Below are 22077 nucleotides of genomic sequence, written 5' to 3' on the forward strand. Positions count from 1 at the left end.
GATTAAAAAAAATCTAAACTTTAACAAAGTATGAGCATTGATCTTGCATCCATATTGGATTATCTTTTTACTTTATATAATAATAAAATATTATTAATTTTTTATTTTAAAAATTTTGAAACAAAAAAAAGAAAAAGAAAAATGAGTAAACTGTCAGAACAAAAAGACATAAAAAATAGACATTAATTCATGTGCACTGTGAGAATATTAAGGGTCTTTTGATAAAACATGATCGTTCATTAAATTCTACAAATGAGCTATACATCAAATGGTCAAGGGTCTTAAGAGCCTTTTGATAAAACAATATCGTTCATTAAATTCTACAAGGGAGCAACACATCAAATGGTCAAGGGTCTTAAGAGCCTTTCGGTAAAATATGATAGTTTATTAAATTCTACAAAGGAACTATACATCAAATGGTCAAGAGTCTTAAGAGCCTTTCGGTAAAACAAGATCGTTCATTAAATTCTACAAGGGAGCTACACGTCAAATGGTCAAGGGTTTGATAAAACATGACTTAACGGACTTAACGGAAAAATATAAAAAGTTAACGGAAAAACAACAAAAGTTACTATTCACAGTTAGATAGCCACTTATTATAATAGAGTATATATACATGTGTGTGTGTGTGTGTGTGTGTGTATATATATATATATAACTTATCAAAAAATATATATATATATATAAATTAAGGGTAATTAAAATTTAAATGTCTGACCATACATTGCAGTGAAAACTCAGCTGGATTGTAGTAGCCTCTTAAGTAATTTTGTAGCATTTTTAAACGCATTACAAAAGAATATTTTTCTTTCAATTTATGTACAATAAGGGGTCAAGAATATGCTTCAAGTTTCAACTCATGCCTCTGCTAGCTTTAAGCGCGGAACAATATTCATTGATTGGAGCTCCTGAAAGCATGCCATTGAACGGTGGAAATGTCAGCATCATGGAACTCTCAAAATAAGATCACTAAAACTGAAGAGCTTATTAGCAATATTAGGTTTTTTATTTGCAATATTAGGTTTTCTCTCTTGTATTAGGACAATATGCCTATTCTTCTTTTGAATATGAAAACAAAAAGATCTTCCTAAAACCATTGCAGCTTGTAGATCCACCTCGTCCCATGACACCACTAATTTATGCTCATATATTTTTACCTTCAAGTGTTTATAAGCTTTACGCATCTGCGGTATGACTTATATTCACTTGAACAAAACTAGTGCTTCTTTTTATTATTTTCCTCTGTTATGTTTGGTGTCTACACTCCTAGTTCATCATGACGACTAAAACAAGAGAGACAAATTCTACCTGCCAAGGCTCTGGCTAACCACAGTATGTTGATTTAAGTTAGGTGAATAATGGTTTGAGGCAAGTTTAGTAGGAGCTGGGTTTGACAAGAATGGCTTTTGATTAGTGGTGGAGTGCAGTGGAGCTAGAAAGCATGGATTTCTCATCCAGGTGGAGCAAGGACTCATTTGAGTTTGAAAGGGTTAACTGTTGTAGCATGTGAGATCTCAACCGGGTTTTACTCAAGATATCAAAATAGAATATCTGGGAAATTACTCAAATATAATTCATCTTTAAACCGTGCACAAGAACTTAATGAAGGACATTCTTTGATAAAATCAAATGAGAGCTATGATGGGGATAAAACCAATCAACACAATGTCAAGTCATACCTGGATTAAGAGCTTGCATGCATATGGAAGTTTCATAGTAGATATATTATCTCCATTTTTACACGATGAACAAATTGCAGTTTTCAGCTTATGGTTGTAATATCCTAACAGACCGCATACTCTGCAAACCTGGGCAAAAAAGTAAATTGTATGAGTTGTATTGAAGTACTTGGAAAAAACAAATTAAACAAATAAGTTCTCTGAAATCAAAGTTCTGGTATGGGGTTATTACTTCATTCCATATAAGATACACAATAATATGTAGAGCTAGAAGAACACAAATTCTGTTCAAGGCCACATACTTGCAATGAAGCACGTGGCAGTTATATGAAAAGCCTTTTACATAGTGGAGGTTTAAAGGAAATTGGTTAATTAGTATAAAGAGAAAGTTCTCCAAACATATTTGCAACAATCTCCAGAAATCTATTGGTTAGTATCGCCTGAAATGTTGGAAATGAACTTCCTTCTATAGATTCAAGCGGTCTACCTCTTGGCGGATGAACTACAGCTGTTGAGACAATCACAATGACTAGTGCCACAAGCAAGCATTGCAAGCCATATTCGGCAAACAATGTTATCATGGAGCATAAAAATGAACTGATACCTGAACTTCGAAAGGATCACTAGAGATCATTAGGCGCTCAAAAATTAACATACTGGCGCCATAAGCAATCAGACAATCGCGTTCCATTTCCCCTACCCGTAGTCCTGGGACACAAATGGTTAGAAGAATATTAGAGCCCCATAAGGTGAAATACCTAATAAATATCTAAGAGTGAGTAATTAAGGACCTCCATTTCGAGCTCTCCCTTCTGTGGGTTGTCTTGTTAGCATGACACGGGGCCCACTACCTCGAGCATGCATTTTATCTAGGACCTAGTTGTCACAAAACTATTGGTTATAAAAAAAAATGAATATCTAAGATAGGTATTTAAAAGGTAAACTTGATATGACATTCTGTGTATACGAAGAGAAATGGTGTGAAACATAAATATTTACATGCATTTATTATCTGAAACCACAACCAAATGAAGGCATTTCTATCACACAGTAAGTTGTTGAAATGAAGCTGCTATCAGTAAAACAGTAATAAAATAATCTAAAGCATACAAATAAATCGTCAATGATTAGGGAACAATGAACAGCAGATATGCATAAACAATAAAAAGCTGATGGGTCAGGGTCTTGGATCATTTTCCACAATTTAAATTGGCAAAATTTCTTCTAAAAGCAAATGATTGAAAAGTGGTTTGAACTGAAGCCCAAGTGCTCATTTGATTAAATGGGATGGAGAATACAATAAAACGATTAGATAATATATTTCTTTTTTCATAAGAGCACCACGTATTGTTGAAAAGCGCTGAGGGCGCAACCCAAGTATACTGGGGGATACAAAGGGGAATGCCTAATTTAAGGAAAGTTAAGGAAGCAAGAGCTCGTAAAATCTAAGAAGGATTTGAAATGGGAGTCCTAATGAACCATAGTCCATTCATACAAAGATCCAAGCATGAAAGTAATCAACTCTGGCAAAGTTCTTTCGCAATCTTTGAAGTTTCAGGCATTACGTTGCTTCCAAAATCTAAATACTCCTCATCAAGCACAAAGGCACCATCCTTTCAACTTTGTACCCATGAATCCACCCAGCATACCTCCCCAAGCCTCCTTTAGCTCCACCATTCAAAAATTCATCACCCATTCTATCCCAAGAAGTTGTAAGATTGTTACCTACAAGACACTAGCCACTTCATAGCGAAGCAAATGGTGATCAATGATTTCTATACTATTCTTGCACATGCAACACCAATCCAATACCATTTTGTGCCGCCTCCTCAGATTGGAGATGGTAAACTTGAGCTTCTGTGTTTCATGTGTAGACTGAGCCATATAAGTGAAAATTTTCATGATCAAGCGAGAAACACCCTTACGTTAAAAGCAGAGAGATTGAGCCCGAGGCAATTTATCTATACCCTTAGTGGCTAGTTGTATGCACCCTTTTGAATAGTTCGTCCGTGGTCAAACTTAAGGGCACATATGAGTTGAAAATATAATAAACACGGTTGAGACAGAAAAGCAGACAGTCAGAAAAAGAGGACCCAAATGAATTCGGTGCTCCTCCTGCTACTGTATTATTTATCTTAGTGCCATAAATGTAAGGTAATTGCCATTAATATCAAATTAATACAATGTGTCAACAATACAATCACATTTAGCTGCTGATAAGAGTCGTATAGTGTCTAAAAAGGTCTAAAGCGACTTGAGAACTTCTCAACCCTTGGTAATTATGTTTTAGAAACCTGACCGGCCCCGCAAGAAAGTAAATCATAGTAACATCTAAAATTAAGTAGAAGCTAAAATTCATAAGCAAGACTGGAATTGGGAACATTACAAAGAAAGGTCAGTTTCTCACCATATGTTTTAACTTTTGGTAATAAATTGGCCCCATGAAAATATATGCTTGCAGTGGGCAACCTGTGATACCTGGATAAGAAAAGGGACGTCCATATGTTTTACTTCTATGCAAGTGTGAGCATACAAACGCACAATAGTTATCCTATTCCAAGATCATCTTTCATGTAAGGAATTAGCCAATTCGGTGAAGCAAACAATTTTTAAAAAAATGCTGCTATTTGTAAGTTGCAGTATAAGTGGTAAAACGAAGGAAAAATCAACACCCACTTTCATAGTGGCAGAAAAAGAATGTCTCATCTGTCTCTTTTGCATAAAGGTCAAAAGACATTTTAAATATCTCTATGGTCATATAAAAGATTGCATAATTTGATTACTCTTGTTAATGGAGATCCCACTAATATAAATGATAGTACCTTCTGCATTAAATATAGAATTCCAGGGTCTATTTTAATTGAAAACATGCTCACTTCACCCAACAGTTCAAGATTCTGAACCCACTGACCAACCAAGGTCCATGAGGAGAATTAAAATGAGTAATTTCGATAGGATTCAGAAATGACCATATGTTGCAGTGTAATAATTTTAAGAGGGCAGGGAAGAAAAACCTGAATAAAGGAAGTCCTTGCCATTGTAGCTAAAACCTTTATTCACAAGGGCTTCACTGACCCACAGCAAGAACAAAAGTCAGCAAAATGAGCTCTGGAAAACAGTATAACAGCATGCCAAACTGAAGAGGAAGAAAGCACCTTAGAGCTTCAACCGTATCTGCATGACCACTTGGTTCCCCAAAGGCACTGCCATAACGAAACCTACCCCATGAAACTCCAGCTTTACCCCCAAGAAGCTCTATCATCTTACCTACAGTCATTCGGCTGATGACAACAGAATATCAAACAGTTAACATCTTGACGGGTTGCAATGTTACCAATTAGAAAAAATATAGAAGTTGCATGTTTAGCAACTGAAGAAAAGAATGGCAAATAAGCGACAGCAACTCCCAAAGCTTTTGCAAATAAAAAGTTTGTTATTTGTTTCCTCTAATCGACAAAAGCACAGCATACCCACATTTCTTTGAATGCCAAGTGAAAAGGACAATGGTATCAGACTTCATTGTTCTCAACACACACAGGCGGGAAAAAACAAAGACAACAAAGTTCCCATGGCCATTATTATGTACTTTAAACTTGTAGTTTTCCAATAGTGAATACACCTCAAATTCAACCTTTGGAATTCAGTTTATCAAAGGTAACACTACCAAGCTTTCCACCACTCAACTTCTAATTGTTCTTTCTTTTGTTTGTCAAGGAACCACTAATGCCATTAAAGAAGAGGAGACTGCAAAATCAAGAATGAGAAACCTGGAAGCAAGAAAAAGGATGAAAAAGGTGGAAAAAAAGATAACACAGATGGTACCTAGGAAACCCATGAGGATTCATAATCAAATCAGGGCATATGCCACGTTCAGAAAAGGGGAAGTCTTCCTGCTGGATAATGGTGCCACAAACACCTTTTTGCCCATGTCTGCTGCTAAATTTGTCACCAACCTGAGGGGACATACTTAAGAAAGAGGTCATCCAAGAATATAATATGATTGCAGCATCCACAGGCAGGATATATTAGAAACCTTTACCTCTGGCCTACGAGTATGACGGATTAAGAACTTGATACATAAATTATTATTCTTCTCGTTAAAAAGAGCAACTCGATCCACCACACAAGACTCTCCTTCAGAACCCTTGAATGTTTGTATACTGGGCCTATATGCTCTGGATTTTAAAACAAAAGTAAGCAACCTGAAGCTAGCAGAAACCTAGCAAGAACTGTTGCCCAGAAGTGAATAACTAACCTATCTGGTAGTCCAGCTGGAGAAACCATTGGCCCCCTAGTAATGATGGGGGACTCCTTATTGATATAAATGTCCCCTGGCCGAATGACTTCCCCAGGTGCAGCAATCCCATCATCATCTAGGATCTAAATATGTACAAACCTATCAGTAGAGATGAAAATACAGGAAGTATTCCAAGATTAAATTTGTACTTGGGCTATGCCTATTCTCATTAATACAATCATTTACTTGTAAAAAAAGTATTCATAGAATAATTTTTCCAATAAGTATATATTTTTTTTTATCGGAAAGCAAAATTTTTTATTGATCAAAAGAGTAGGCAAAAGCCCAAGTATACAGAATATTTTTCTGATAAGTATAACATTAAAAGAATATCATAACAAGAAAATAATCAAAGCAAAATGATAAAGAATGGTATCATAAGGACTTGCAGAGACAATATGGCTTCCAAAGAAGCTACACTTGTTACAATGATATTACCTGCATCCTTCCAGAACCGTCTCCCTCTCTATTGGGTCTAATTATCCTGTCCTCTGTGTTATTTTCGTACTTTTGTCTAATGGCAGAGCACCTGTTTGTAAGAGAAACATCTGAAATAAGCAACCGCAGCTATTACAATTACTTGGGCAATAAAAAATAAAATAAAATGCAAGGTGACATTTTGACAATAAATTCAGCAATCACTAAATGATATGACTCATACCTTTTCATAACGATACAGCGACCAAATCCACGATCTAAAGATGACTTGTTCATGACAATTGCATCCTCTATATCATAGCCACTATAGCTCATCACAGCAACGGTGGCATTCTGCCCCGCTCCAAGCTTATCATATCCAACCTAAAAGAAAGGTGATTAGTTCATAGCCAATGATGTCCTGAAATACTCCAAAATAATTCATACCAACCAGCTCAATTGTCTTTGTTGTCAACAGAGGTCGTTGAGGATACACCAGTAGGTAAAGTAAGGTGTCCATCCGAGACAGCTACACACAAGAGATTAAGGCTGTATCAGTTATACGCCAAACAGAATTGCCACTATAAAAGTGTCTCTCCGAGCAGCTATGCATGACCAGAGAAGGGATATGACAAAAAAGAAAATATGAAGGGTTGTTACAACGCCACCAAGAAACCAATGTATCAGCTAACTTTATAACTTCAAAACCCAGAAAAGTCCACAGGAAAGTGAAATGATCACTGAAAGAATAAAATAAATTGAGAAGATCTGCCAAACAAGGTCAGATGGAACTAGAAAATAACTAATGACGCGTGCCAATAGAACAGGCAGTATAGGATTGATAATGAATACTCGTAAACCCTCAACATTTATACTGAATTAAAATGGTTAAACGAAAAGCTAGTAGACGTTACATGTATTAGATCCAAATACATGAATCTGCCTGCTTGTATCTATGTGTATGTATATATATTTGCGTTATGTCATAATTTAAACAATTCAACATACATGAACAAATAGCCTTGTGATATCTTAGAGAGCAACATTGTTATCAGTAACTTCTTTACGAACAATTTGCTAATCTCACAATCAACAACATGCCGAGAGGCAAAAGAAAGACCAGTTGGACTCAGCTGAAAAAGCACAAAAATTGACGCAACTAGTGATTTAAAACTCAAAATAAGCAGTTAAGAATAAATATCTTGCCTGGTTATATGCAATATTCCCCATGGCTTGCTTCCCCATTGCACACTGTAGATGTATAGGAAGAAATTTAAAAATACATTGGAAGATCTTAGTACATTGAAATGCAGATTTTTTTATTTTATTTTTGATAAGTAACATTGAAATGCAGAATTTAAGAGATCATTAGGATAAATTAGTTATTAAAAACACCTGATAAGTATTTCTGGGTGACTGGTTATGATGAGGAAATGGAATAAGCCCAGCACAAACACCTAAGATGGTGAAAGGCTCTATTTCAATATGTGTGCTTTCTGGTGTTGCCTCTCCCTCATATAAAGCAATCTATGAAGCAGATAATTATGCAATAAGAGACATTGTCAATAGCAACAAAACACTGAAGGAGTTTGAAAGTTTTTTAGAAGTATCAAACCAAAGCATTGTTTTCCTCATTAACATCAAGATACTCAATCAAACCATCTCGTAAAAAATCATCAAAGGAGCGAACTCCATCCTAAACAGAAAAAAAAAAAGAAAAAAGAAATCAGTTTCGAGATACTCATCCTTTTATTTAGAACAAGGCATATATCACACTTACCAACAACTCTTTCATATGATGCTCTTTGATCCTTGATATGCCCTTGTCAGCAATGACAAGTGGTCGACAAACTCTTCCTCCATCAGAAGCAATGTAAACACAGCGCTGAAAACATTTTTTCCCCTCAATTATGATTATGTACCAGAAAAGCAATGCACCAAAAAAATGTAGCAGAGGAAAGTAATGAAATAAAATGTTATCTCCTTGGTGTATGCTGTTTGTATACCTCCTGTGTACTTGAGCTATGCCTATTTACTTCTATTAATAAAATGTTATCTTATAAAAAAAAGAAAGTAATGAAATACATAAAATCACCCCCTTGAGATTATATAGGTAACCTAATGGATTTGTCAAAAAGCCAATAAAGACAGATCACAGCAAAAACAGCAAAACAAAAGTAGATTATTTTTTTGATATGCAAAACAAAAGTAGATTATAACCAGAACCAAAACGTTGCTACAACGGATATTTTTCATTTACAGAATGAATAATGAAAAACACTTCCAAGAATGTCTTACAGTGTTTGGACAGATGAGAAGAAGAGAATCATCGTCGATTTTTTTTTTTTTTTTTTTTTTTTTGGTAAGTAAAAATTTCATCGTATTTTTTTTATAGGTATATAAGGATCCATTATAAGGATGTTATTGATCTTCTATACCAGTTTGAATGTATTCAGCATCAGGATTAAAAGTTTCTCCCATATTTTCACATCCATTAATCGACAGCCGTTTTGGTGGCTCTTGAATAGCATAGGATGCCATTTGGGGGCATATACATATCAAAACAAACCCAAATCCACTGCCATCCCACTTTTTTAATCTGTCAATGCAATAGGATCCATTTCTCTATGAGATAGCACATCCATGCTGCTATACTCTTAAACATACATAATCGAAATATTTCAAGCCCATTTGGTATTTGATATGAAAACAATATTTAATTTGCATAACAGATCATTCAGAATTGAAAAGACAGTATCCCTTGCCAAACTAATTAGGGCCCTATTTATGGCCCTTTTAACCAATGACAAGAACTACACTTGGTGGCCTGTTTTCAAGGTTATTTTAGCTAAGTTTTTTCACCAATGTTTTGGTTATGTGGCACTATCTGAAACATAAACTTTTTACACCTTTAAAGAATGAAAACATATCATCATGTAATGAAATAGGACAACACAATGATAAACCTACAACTCCATACTAAATGAAGGGTAGTTCCATAAAATTGAAATTCATTTTCAATGTAGTGGCATGCTTGCATTGATTGATTATGAAATGAGATGTAAAAGAGTGGTAAGAGGGTTGTAGGTATATCGTTACCCTAAAATGATAGTTTCAGAAGAACTTACCTGCTTCTCATTGACAAAGACACTTACGAACTCGCCAATTTTGCCAGCTCTCCGTAACTTTCTCATAACTGTAGCAAAATGCTAAAAAAGAACTAAAATATTATAGGTATGAGAGAAGAAAACTTTACAAATACTCCTCTTGATGGAATACAGCAATACCTGTGGCCTCCGATGCTTGCCAAGGATCAGCCCGTTAAATATAACTAAAAAGGAATTCGGTGCATGAAGCTCTTCTCCAGATAGTAGTTCCAAGTCTTCAACTCCCAAACAGTAGCACTATCACAACCATTAATTAAGGATAAAAATGATAGGCAACATAAAAACAATTAAAGCGCATTTTGAGTAAACTCCAAATCACCACGGTGGATCATATCATAGAAGCCTAACTAGTAATCAAGTAATTGCATGGACTATAGGACTATGTGGAAGCTCCCTTCAAATCAAAATCTATTTGGGATCGTATCATTGAGAAGATGGAATGCCGCTTGGCTAGATGGAAGGGTGGTAGAAGTAGATTGATTAAGAGTACAATATCAAACTTGTCTACCCATTATGTCTTTCTCCCCCCCCTGTAGGTGTTTGCAACCGCTTCGAGAAGATATAGCGACATTTTTTGTGGTAGGGGCAGGTTTAGAATTCCATCTATGAAGTGGTTCGGGGTGTGTTTGCCAGTTGCAGAAGGTGTTTTAGGGGTAAGATTTTATTTTTTTTTATTTTATTTTTTATTTTATTTTATTTTATTTTTTTATTTTATTTTATTTTTTTTAATGTCGGAGAACCTCTCTAAGGCAGGGTCCTTCAGACCCACCCCTGCAGAGTAAACACCGGTCCCTTGCACTGCACTCTTGGAAGTTTCCCTACAAGGAACTAATTAAATCGCTGGTTTTTCACCAGGGGGTGTGGCCTTAAAGGATTGTTTGCACCTATGAGGTGTTGAACCTTAGACCTTGAAGGAAGTGATACCCCTAGACCAAGTCCTTCACCACTTGGGCCATCCCCATGGGATTGGTAAGAGATTTAATTCTCTAAAATTGAGCACTCTTGGCTATGGCCATATGATTATGAAAGAAAGAGCCTTTGGAGGATGATAGTGGACACAGAGTGCAAGATTTTGGAAAGAGCTTGGTGTTCTCGATAATTATAGAAAGATGTAGAATACCATGTACAAATCATTAAGCATTAATATTCCATGCACAAATGATTCATACATCTAAGTGGTCACTTCAAGATTAAATGGGTAGTTTATGTGTCAGCTTCACATAAAACTAGTAGAAAGTGGTCTAGTTGTCGAGAAATCCCATTCTGTCCACTCAGACAGTGTGGGAGGCATGGGTAACTTAGAGAAGGGTACACTGGACGAGGCTCTGGTTGTTTTCGAGGCTACAAGGGGAGAGGTGATGATGGTTGAAAGTCAGGTGGACGCCAAAAGGGGCAAGTCCTTTGTTGAGGGGACAGAACCAACTCCATTGAACTCGTTTCATCCGAGGGTGTCAGATTGGATAATTCAGAAAGCCATAGAGATCAAGCATTGTGTGGGGATAACATGTGAGGGTTTTGAAGAAGAATTTTTGGCGTTACTCACAATTATTGAAGCTGGAGGTGCGCAATCTATAGCGGATCCTTCTCTTAATTTGGACAAAAAAAGAGAAAGAGAACTCAAAAGACTAACGTGGGCTATGAATGATGAGGGAGGGAGGGGAGGGGAGGGGAGGGGGGAGGAGGAGCTCTAGCCTGGGGCGTCTCAAGGGATGGGTAACGACGAATCCTATATGAAGTCAAAAATAATATCTTGAAACGTAAGGGGGCTGAATGAGCACAACAAACAGCTCCAAACCAGAAATTTACTTCGTCAATGGCAACATGATATCATTTGCTTACAGGAGACAAAGCTAGAATTTATTACAAAGAAAATAGTTCCAAGTTTGTGGAGGGGACATCATGTTGGATGGTCGTATCTGCCTTCTAAAGGAGCATCTGGAGGTGTTCTTATTATGTTCGATAAATGGGTGGTGGAAAGGTTAGAGGACTGTGTGGGTGAATTCATTGTGGCATGCTCCTTTGAGAATGTAGAGGATGGTTTCCAGTGGGCTTTCGCAAGAGTCTACGGTCCTTGTGGGAAGAACTGGCGGGACTTCTTAGTTGGTGGGAGTTACCAAGTTGCATAGCGGGTGACTTCAATGTCTCTTGTTTCCCAAGTGAGAGATCAGGTATGTCCCACATCACACCCGCTATGAGGGATTTTTCTGACTTCATTTTAGAACAGGCACTTATGGATATTCCGTTAACGGGAAGGTTGTGCACTTGGTCTAACACTCATGAACTCCCATCCTGGTCGAGAATTAATAGATTTTTGCTAACTCCAGAATGGGGGTTACATTTTCCGGAGGTAACTTAGAGAAGACTACCTAAGGTATGCTCAGATCACTTCCCCATCCTTTTAGACTGTGGAGGCATCCAAAGAGGCAAAAGGTATTTTAAATTCAAAAATATGTGGCTTAAATCTTATGGTTTTGTAGACAGAGTATGACAATGGTGGTCTTCTTATGCTTTTCAAGGCTCTCCAAGCTTCATAATGGCATAAAAGCTAAAAGCGCTGAAACAAGATTTGAAGCAATGGAATGAACAAGTCTTTGGCAATGTAGTTCTACAGCGATGTTCCCTTCTAAAGGAGCTACAGGGGTTGGAGGAAGAGGAGGAAGCTAGAACTCTTTCTGAATTCGAAACAACTCGCAAGAGTCAGATAGTTACAGAACTTGAAAGAGTCATATAGATAGAAGAGATCTCTTGGAGATAGAAATCAAGGGCAGTATGGCTCAAGGAGGGAGACAAGTGCACAAAATTCTTCCATAGAGTGGCTAATTCGCACCAGAGGAACAATGCTATTGATATGTTGATGATAGATGGAGCAGTTCTTCGGATTAGTTAATCATCAAGAACCACATTGCATAATATTATGAACATCTACTAGCTGAACAACAACCATGGAGACCGACAGTAGGTGGTTTGACTTTTTTTGTACTAGATTCACAATGTGCAGGGTGGCTTGAGAGGCCCTTTGAAGAAGAAGTATGCAAATTCGTTTGAGGTATGGCTAGTGACAAGGCTTCAGGCCCTAATGGTTTCACAACGAGCTTTTTCCAAACCTGTTAAGAAGTGTTAAAGGGCGAATTCCATGGTAATGCTAGTTTTGAAAAAAGCCTGAATGCTACCATTTTAGCAGTTATTCCCAAGAAGGTAGGATCATTGGATGTTCGAGACTATCGTCCCATTAGCCTCATGAATGGGGTTTACAAGATTCTATCCAAGGTGCTAGCGAACCGATTAAGTACGGTGATGGAAAAGTTAATCTCGAAGGTGCAAAATGCATTTGTCAAAGGCAGACAAATTTAGGATTCGGTCTTAATTTCTAATGAAGTGTTGGATGGACGACTCAAATCTCGATAGCTGGGGTTACTTTGCAAACTAGATATGGAAAAAGCCTATGATCATGTAAATGGGAAGTTCTTACTTTATCTAGTTACAATATGTGGTTTTGGTGAGAAATGGCTGAATTGGGTAGAATTGCATCTCAACAATTCGCTTTTCTATTTTGGTGAATGGTTCACCGGTGGGTTTTTTTGACTCATCGCGTGGCTTGAGATAGGGGGATCCGCGCTCTTCCTTACTCTTTTTATTTGTTATGGAAGCTCTCAACAAGATGATTGTGGGCCTTGTGGAATGTGGGTTTCTTTATAGCTTTTCAGTGGGGAATGGTAATTATGGCTTTATTAATGTTTCTCACCTCTTGTTTGCAGATGATACTCTCATGTTCTGCGGAACAAATCTCGGGCATATCCAATCTGTGAGGGCTCTACTTCTCTGCTTCAAAGCTGTCTCAGATTTGAAAGTTAACCTCTCAAAGTCTGAAAGGGTACCAATGGGGATTGTTCCAGAAGCAGCAGTTCTAGCCTCCCTCTTGGGATGTAGGGTATCTTCTCTACCCCTGAAGTATCTTGGCTTACCTTTGGGTGATCCCTTTAAAACAGAGCAGATTTGGAATGTAGTGATTGAGAAAGTAGAACGCAGACTGGCATCTTGGAAGAGGTTGTATTTGTCTAAAGGTGGTAGGCTCACCTTGATTAAAAGTACTCTTTCCAACTTACCCACTTATTTTTTGTCCTTGCTCCCGTTACTAGCAAAGGTTGCCAACTGTATTGAGAAGCTACAACACGACTTTTTGTGGAGTGGTTTGGGGGATAAGTTCAAGTTCCATTTGGTTAACTAGTCAATGGTTTGTACTCCAATCTCTGGGGGTGGATTGAAGATTTGTAACTTGATGAAGTTCAACCAAGCTCTATTGAGTAAATGGTTGTGGTGGCATCAACACGAAAGTGGGGCCTTGTGGAAGACTGTTATAGATGCACAGGTTGGGGAGGCATGGGGTGGTTGTTGTTCGAATGAGGTACGTGGCCCAGATGGGGTGGGTCTATGGAAATACATAAGGGTGGGTTGGGAGTTCTTCTAGAGACATACACATATTGTAGTGGGTGACGGCTCTCATGTCAAATTTTGGTATGACAACAGGCGTGGCGAATGAAATCTCCAAGACACTTTCCTTGCCGTATATGGGCTTGCACGAGTGAAGGATGCAGCGATAGTGGACCACTTGCTTTTTTCTAGTAGCTCCCCTCAATGGAATGTTGATTTCATTAGGACAAATCAAGACTGGGAGTTGGAGGAGATCATAGAGTTCTATGCAGCACTGTATTCTGTACGTATGAACGAGGTACCATGATCAAATGATTTGGAGCCCTTTCACGAAAGGTAAATTCACAATAAGATCACTCCACAAAGTTTTAAAGAGTCCAAGCATGCACACATTTCCATGGAAGAGCATTTGGAAGACGGAAACTCCTTCCAAAGCAGCCATTTTCGTTTGGACAGCAGCATTGGGCAAAATTCTCACCATAGATAGCTTCAGGAAACGTCGGATAATGGTGTTGGACTGGTGTTACATGTGTAAGAAAGAGGGTGAATCAATAGACCATCTGTTTCTACACTGCAAGGTGGCGAGGACCTTGTGGGACTATTTTTTTACAGGAATTGGTATATCTTGGGTCATGCCTTTTAGATTGATGGATTTTCTAGCTAGCTAGAGAGGTCTCCAAAGGGAATTCACAAGTCGCAGCAATCTGGAAAATGGTCCCTATTTGCATGTGTTGGTGTATATGGTAGGAACAAAATGATAGAAGCTTCGAAAACTGCGAGAAGACAATGGAGGAGTTGAAAGTCTTTTTCTTTAAAACATTGTTCTCATGGGTGGGGGCCATTGTTTGTAATGGACTAAGTGTCCATGACTTTTTACTATCAATTGTAAACTCTAGTTAGGTATTTCTCATGTATAGTGTATACTCCCTGTGTACTTGGGCTTGCCTACTTTTATGAATAAAATACTTTGATTACCAATTAAAAAAAAAAAAAGAAGCCATCACATTCATCTGAGTCGATTTTAGCAAACAAATTTTACATGATTAAACTTTCCAGCAAATCTTCACAAATAAAAACATACCAGAGAAATTAATGGGCCATCCTCTTCATCAGTTGTAACATGAGTCATCAAGGCCAAGTTTTTTACCAGTCCACAAGCTTCACCTTCGGGAGTATCACATGGGCAAAGCATGCCCCACTGTAACAAAGTGAAATAGCACAGAGACATATTAATGCTTAAATATACAGTTACAGAAATCTAACAATTTATGATGCAAACCTTTGCCACCACAAAATAATGAATTAGTGCTGAATGCTTTTAACGTCAACTCAAACATTTCAAGCTCACCTGACTAGGCTGCAAAGCTCGAGGTCCACTTACTTTTCTGGACTTCTCAAATTGTGGTGAGATTCTTGTCATGTGTCCCAAAGTCCCAATAAAGGATAGCCTAGCTAACACCTATAACCAGATAATTTTTCTCAGTCCAGGATATTTAAATAAACTTGTGATAGCCTTCAAAAGAAAAATATAAATGAAATGCGATATGACATACGACAAAAGCTAGGATAAAAATTTAGGACAACATACGGCAGGAATGTGTCATGCACACACTCATTACTGTGGTAAATTATTGTCTAAAATATATATCGAACAACACAGCAAGGTTTGAATAAATAAAATATGAATATTCAGGACTAATGCCTAAATTTCAAACTTCTTCTAAGCATAGTACAAGTTTAAGTGTGGTCTTTCTCTATGGCTGCTACCAAACAAAATGAACATAAAAACCTAGTGGCCGATATCTTGACACGTTAGTAGAACCCAAACAATGTCAACTTCTTTATCTCTGCAACCGTTCAAACTTAAAGAGAAGGAGACAGAATGCAAAAATACTTAGGAAGGAAACTAATTCCATCAGAAACCAAACAGAGCTTGAAAAAGAAAACTAATAAATCTGATCCTTCACATGCTTGGACAATTAAGTGCTGAGCATTACTAAACCATGTTATTCAGGAGGATGAAATCAAAAGGAGAGGAAACAAAGCATCGGCCCAAGATGCTCCCCTTTAATTTCTCATTTACTTTGACCATAACAATTTAAGTTAACATTGGTATGCCTATTGCAGAACATAACAAGAAATCCAAAATGCACCTACATGTACCCAACATATCCCTGGACTACGTGCCATATCCTATAGAAATCTGAGAGTAATACCATTTTTATTGCTTTCTATTTTTTAATGACTGACAGGTATTTGACACATATACCGCATATATAGGTCATACGGTACATGGTACAGTTGCACAGAAGGGCAGTGTTTGTTGCACCTGCTCTTGATAGGAAGGAGCAGGCATAAAAAAAATAATGAATATAAAAGGAGATGTGGGATATAAACAACCTGTGTCATGCCTTTCCTGTCCATCCTGAACCGTTTGACATTGAAGTTACCAGTAGAAAGAGTCCTTTCTAGGCCAGCAGAAATACTGTCTCCACGAACATACTACGCAACATATCACCAAAAAAAAGTAAGAAAAAGAAAAGACACAAGAACTTTTTTATAAGGACACATCAGAAAAAAATATTCCAAGAAGAATTCAGAAACTTGAACTAAGATGGAATGATAAAACTGAGATCTTGATTCCAAATAGAAATAAGATGACTTATATCCAAAGCATTTAGACAGAACTAAGATGAGACGAGTGTAGAAATCAGGAACTAAGATGCAAGTACTGGCATGAAATCATAATCAATGCAGATGACACCTACATAACAATACAGGAAGACACACTATTGTTTAAGCTAAAATAGTCTAAGGAAAAGATGTAACAACCACATTAACAAAATCCTCTCTCTCTCTGATATCCCTGACTGAGTATATGAGAGTAGTGAATGTGATACTACATTGCCTCAGGAGAAGTTATTGCCCTTTATAATGATTCCAAGGAGCTTCGGCTGTAATATTGACTAATCATTTTAGAGTATAAGCCCAGATGTAGTTTTGGATTTTAATGGGTCAGTACAGACACACATGTATGTAACAGCATGCGCACACATATTTGACTGAATATCTGACCATTCTGCATGGGTTAATGAAAAGAGTTTCTCAATATTTTTCCTTAAGAACAGGAAGGAGTTTTTACAAAAATAGCAGATTATTTACAATGTTTATATTGGATTTTTCTCAAACAAGAGATCTTGAGTGCATTTGATTATATTGGATTTTTCTCATGTAAGAGATCTTGAGTGCATTCGATTACCTAAATTACTAACACAGCCTGTTGCTTTATGTAAAGGGGTATGCATCATCAAAATCTTGACAAGGCATCATATTCCATCATAGACTGTCCCTAATAGATAAAGACACCCAGTATTCCCTTAATTCACCTAATTTTTAATTAAAATGAAAAAAAAATTATGAAATCTAAGCCTCATGGAGATCATGTAGCATTGCCAGTTACATTTGATCTAAAAATTTTAATCGCAGAACAGCTTATCAGAAACAAATACTTGATTTTGGCACAATTCCCAAAACTTACTTGCAATGGGTCAAATCGGCTAGACCTGCTCAGTCTTGCCATATTCATGTCCATCCTCTTCTTAACTTCTTCAATCATCGACTTGAACAAATCCTATATAACAAGAGAGATAAGAAACAAAGATTAAAAATTGGTAAAAGGTGACCAATGGTGTATATTACATTCCAGCTATATATGAATCTGAATACTGGTACCTCAAAGAGAAGAGAAATTAACTGGCCAGATAATTCCAACCGTTTGTTTCCCACATAATCCTACAAGAGCAAGGAAAACAATCCTTTTAGGATCTATTCACACACCTACCTAGCATACAAAGATATATCAGCCTACATTACCATGCTAAAACAGTTAAATATAATAGCAGACAGGGCCAATGAATAAAATATCAAAGTACCTAATTTGAAAAGATAGGGCAGTATCAGCAGTTTTTGCTTTTACATGGCAAGATTTCAACCAAAGGCATGCCTCAGCCCCAAATGCAACCCTTTAACATGTGAGCCAAAGCACAATGACACAGATATCAACATGGAGAAGTGTTCAATGTTAAAAGTTTATTGGAAAGCTGCAATCGAGAGTTTAATGGGATAGAGTGGATTTGCTGGGGAAGTTCCATTGTGTTTGTAAAAGAATCCACAGAAGTAACAAACAAAATTTCAAATTGTTAGAGCTTCCAACATCTTTTTTTTTTTTTTAAGTAAACGATTGAGGAGATGCAATCAGTGCTTGGGTTTTCTTGTGTAGGCTTTGAAGAACAGGTTAGAGCCCTTCTCATAGCCATTGAAGATAGTCGTTCGAAGTCGGCCACGAAGCGAGAAAGGGAACTTAAAAGGCTCACGTGCTCTATTAATTATGAAGGTAAGGAGGGGGCGGGCGGAAGGGATAGGTTGAAAGGGAGGGGCACTCTTTGTAATTATGAAGCTTAAGATCCTATCATGAAATGTGCGGGGGCAGAATGATTGTAATACGCGTCTTCGCATAAGATCCTTATTGCGGTCATGGAAGGTGGATATTGTGTGTTTTCAAGAAACAAAGTTGAGGGCTGTGGATAGAAGAATCATTCGTAGTTTGTGGGGGTGTTTGTATGTGGGTTGGTCTTATTTGGCATCGTTGGGTGCTTCCGGTGGTGTCCTTTTAATGTGGGATAAAAGAGCGGTGGAGGCGGTTAAGGAATGTGTTGGGAACTTCTCGATTGCCAGTAATTTCAAAAATACAATTGATGGATGGGAGTGGGCGTTTGCGGGCATTTATGGTCCAAATTTGGATAGAGATAGGAGGGGACTTTGGGAGGAGTTGGCAGAGCTAATTTATTTATGGGAGGTGTCGTGGTGCATGGGGGGAGATTTCAATATTGTTCGTTTCCCTAGTGAGCGTTCGGGGAGCCATCACAACTCGGCAGCCATGGAAGAGTTCTCAGAGTTTGTATTTGATTTGGATCTTATGGACCTCCCTCTTCTAGGAGGCAAGTTCACGTGGTCAAATAGTCGGAGATGGTCGAGATTGGATAGGTTCCTTGTATCTCCATCGTGGGAGGCATACTTTCTGAAACTTTCTCAAAAGCGGTTGCCCGGAGTGTGTTTGGATCACTTTCCTATTGTTTTGGATTGCAGAGGTATCCTTGGAATATGCCAGTATTTCAAGTTTGAAAATATGTGGTTAGTGGCAGATGGTTTTGTAGAAAAGGTGCATTCTTGGTGGTATTCTTATATGTTTACAGGCACGCCTAGTTTCATTCTAGCATGTAAGCTTAAGGCTTTGAAGCAAGATCTTAAAAAGTGGAACTTGGAAGTGTTTGGTAGTGTTGACAATCAGAAGAACACCCTTATGGAGGAACTACCGGAATTAGAGGGAAGGGAATTGACTGGAGATCTCTTGGAGGAGGCCTTAGCAAGAAAAAGGGTGGTTGGGACTGATTTGGAGAGGGTGTTATAGATGGAAGAGATTGTGTGGCGACAAAAATCTAGGACCCTTTGGTTAAAAGAAGGTGATAAATGTACGAAATTCTTTCATAAAGTAGCGAATTCTCATAGATGCAGCAACACTATTGAGTCACTACATTCAGGTACTCAAGTGCTCTCTTCTCCTGATGATCTATAAAATCATATTGTGCATTATTATGAGAACCTCCTTTCGGAACTGGCATGTTTGAGGCCGAAGCTCGATGGCTTGTTGTTCGAGTCTATTGATCCATAAAGTGCGAGTGGTTTGGAAAGGCCTTTTGATGAAGACGAGGTTTATAAGGTTATTTGTAGTATGGCGAAAGATAAAGCACAAGGCCCGGATGGCTTCTCAATGGGTTTCTTTCAGGCTTGTTGGGACGTTGTGAAATGGGATATTATGCAAGTTTTTATGGAATTTTACTCTTTCCATAAATTTGAGAAAAGCCTCAATGCGACGTTCATCGCTCTCATACCAAAGAAACATGGGGCTAAGGCAGTTGAAGATTTTCGCCCCATAAGCCTTGTGAGCAGAGTATACAAAATCATTTCAAAGTTCCTTGCTAATTGGCTTAGCCCCATGTTGGAACACATTATCTCCAAGCCTAAAAAAACTTTTATTCAAGGGAGACAGATTTTGGATTCGGTGCTTATTGCCAATGAGTGCTTGGAACATAGGATGCGGGTAGGAGTCCTAGGTATTCTTTGCAAACTTGATATGGAAAAGGCTTATGATCATGTAAACTGAGATTTCCTTTTATACTTGCTCAGGAGGTGTGGCTCTGGTGATAGGTGGATTTATTGGATTCGATATTGTGTCTCTACTGCTCGTTTCTCGGTGCTAGTCAATGGCACTCCTGTTGGTTTTTTTAACAGTTCACGTGGTCCAAGGCAAGGGGATTCTTTGTCTTCCCTTTTGTTTGTCATTATTATGGAGGCACTTGGCCGGATGGTGAAGGTTGTTGTTGGTGGAAGGTTCTTTCTAGTTTTTTGGTAGGTAATGGCTCGAATGGCCCTATTTCACTCTCTCATCTCTTATTTGCAGATGAGACACTCTTATTCTATGATGCGGACCCTGGTCAGATTCAATCTCTGCGAGCTCTTTGTTATGTTTTGAAGCAGTGTCGGGGCTCAAGGTGAACCTTGGTAAATCTGAGATAGTGGCAGTGGGTGCAGTACCCAATATCCACAGTTTGGCATGGTTTTTGGATTGTAAGGTGTCCTCCTTGCCTATGAAATATTTGGGACTCCCTTTGGGGGCGACTTTCAAGGCTCGAGGTATATGGGATGGGGTGGTGGAAAAAGTAAAGAGAGACCTTGCGGGGCGGAAACGGATGTATTTATCGAAAGGGGGGCAACTCACTTTTATTAAGAGCTCTTTAACTAATCTCCCCACATATTTTCTATCACTCTTTCCTTTGCCTGCAGGGGTGGCGACTAGAATTGAGAGATTATTTCGGGCTTTTCTCTAGGGGGAGGAAACAAAATTCCACCTGGTTAATTGGAACAAAGTTAGTTCTCCAATTCCAAATGGTGGCTTGGGAGTATGCAACTTGAGGACTTTCAATAAAGTTTTGTTGGGAAAATGATTATGGAAGTACCAACTAGAGGGGGACGTGTTTTGGAAGGAGATTATTGTTTCTAGACACGGGAATGCGTGGGGAGGATTGTGCTCCAATGTAGTGAGAGGGGGGGGGGTATGGCGTGGGTTTATGGAAATTTAGGCAGGGATGACAGTGCTTCGAAAGTCATATACGGTTTGTGGTGGGAGAGGGGTCCAAAATCAGGTTTTGGCATGATGTTTGGTGTGGAGAGCGCACTTTGTACAGGGCTTTTCCAGCACTCTATCGTATTGCAGCTAACAGTGAGGCTTCCGTGCCAGATATGCGGGCATTCTCTCATGGCTCTTACCATTGGAATGTCCTCTTTAACAAAGATATTCTATTTTTTTCAGGTTGCTTTATTCCATGGGAAATACCACGACACAAGAGGATAAGGTGCAGTGGAGGGCCATTGATAGTAAAAAATGCAGAGTCAAGACATATTACAAGATTTTATCAGCCCAAGGCAATGCTCCATTTCCATGGAAGTGGATTTGGAGGCCCCGAGTGCCTACTAAAGTAGCTTTCTTTGTTTGGACTGCGGCTCTGGAGAAGATCTTGACTACAGACAATCTGAGAAAGAGGGGACTTATTGTGATGGATTTGTGCTATTTGTGTAAAAAGTATGGAGAATTTGTAGATAACTTACTTTTGCATTGTGAGGTTACAAGAGGGCTATGGGATGAGATCTTTAGAAGAATGGATATTGCTTGGGTAATGCCCTCGAGGGTGGTGGATTTATTGGCATGTTGGAAGGAGCTTCAAGGCTGCCCTCAAGTGGCAGCAGTGTGGAAGATGCTCATGTTGTGTATCATGTGGTGTACATGGTCGGAAAGGAATGAGAGGTGCTTTGAAGATAGGGAGCGCACAATGGCAGAGCTCCAGAATTTTTTTATGCACACTTTAATGCTTTGGTTCTCAGCTATTGTACTTAATGGAAACGATGTCCATGACTTTCTTTCCTTAATTTAGAATGTATCTAGGTGTTTTCTTTTGTACACTTCTTGTGTACACAG

At 38.2% G+C, this 22077-nt stretch overlaps 1 protein-coding gene across 2 annotated transcripts in view; it reads right to left on the reverse strand.

Moving 5' to 3' along the window:
- Positions 1-698: 698 nt before the first annotated feature.
- LOC121241214 (DNA-directed RNA polymerase III subunit 2) overlaps positions 699-22077 on the reverse strand; it is a 30508-nt gene continuing 9129 nt past the window's right edge. The window contains exons 15-38 of one of the 2 annotated variants that reach the window (XM_041138899.1): positions 17721-17780; positions 17527-17619; positions 16389-16490; positions 15337-15447; positions 15070-15186; positions 9681-9797; positions 9522-9602; positions 8174-8278; positions 8009-8089; positions 7789-7920; positions 7600-7644; positions 6845-6922; positions 6638-6777; positions 6415-6505; positions 5935-6059; positions 5719-5854; positions 5502-5632; positions 4835-4960; positions 4694-4749; positions 4087-4157; positions 2471-2555; positions 2284-2387; positions 1680-1808; positions 699-908 (exon numbers count right to left, since the gene is read on the reverse strand). In XM_041138899.1, the coding sequence (XP_040994833.1) occupies positions 858-908; positions 1680-1808; positions 2284-2387; positions 2471-2555; positions 4087-4157; positions 4694-4749; positions 4835-4960; positions 5502-5632; positions 5719-5854; positions 5935-6059; positions 6415-6505; positions 6638-6777; positions 6845-6922; positions 7600-7644; positions 7789-7920; positions 8009-8089; positions 8174-8278; positions 9522-9602; positions 9681-9797; positions 15070-15186; positions 15337-15447; positions 16389-16490; positions 17527-17619; positions 17721-17780 (2367 nt within the window). In that variant the 3' untranslated portion in view covers positions 699-857. Of the gene's footprint in view, positions 909-1679; positions 1809-2283; positions 2388-2470; positions 2556-4086; positions 4158-4693; positions 4750-4834; positions 4961-5501; positions 5633-5718; positions 5855-5934; positions 6060-6414; positions 6506-6637; positions 6778-6844; positions 6923-7599; positions 7645-7788; positions 7921-8008; positions 8090-8173; positions 8279-9521; positions 9603-9680; positions 9798-15069; positions 15187-15336; positions 15448-16388; positions 16491-17526; positions 17620-17720; positions 17781-22077 lie in introns of those variants that run through there. The other variant, XR_005935685.1, reaches the window with a different exon arrangement.

The sequence above is a fragment of the Juglans microcarpa x Juglans regia genome, chromosome 7S (assembly GCF_004785595.1).
Source record: "Juglans microcarpa x Juglans regia isolate MS1-56 chromosome 7S, Jm3101_v1.0, whole genome shotgun sequence".
Taxonomy (NCBI): Eukaryota; Viridiplantae; Streptophyta; class Magnoliopsida; order Fagales; family Juglandaceae; genus Juglans; species Juglans microcarpa x Juglans regia.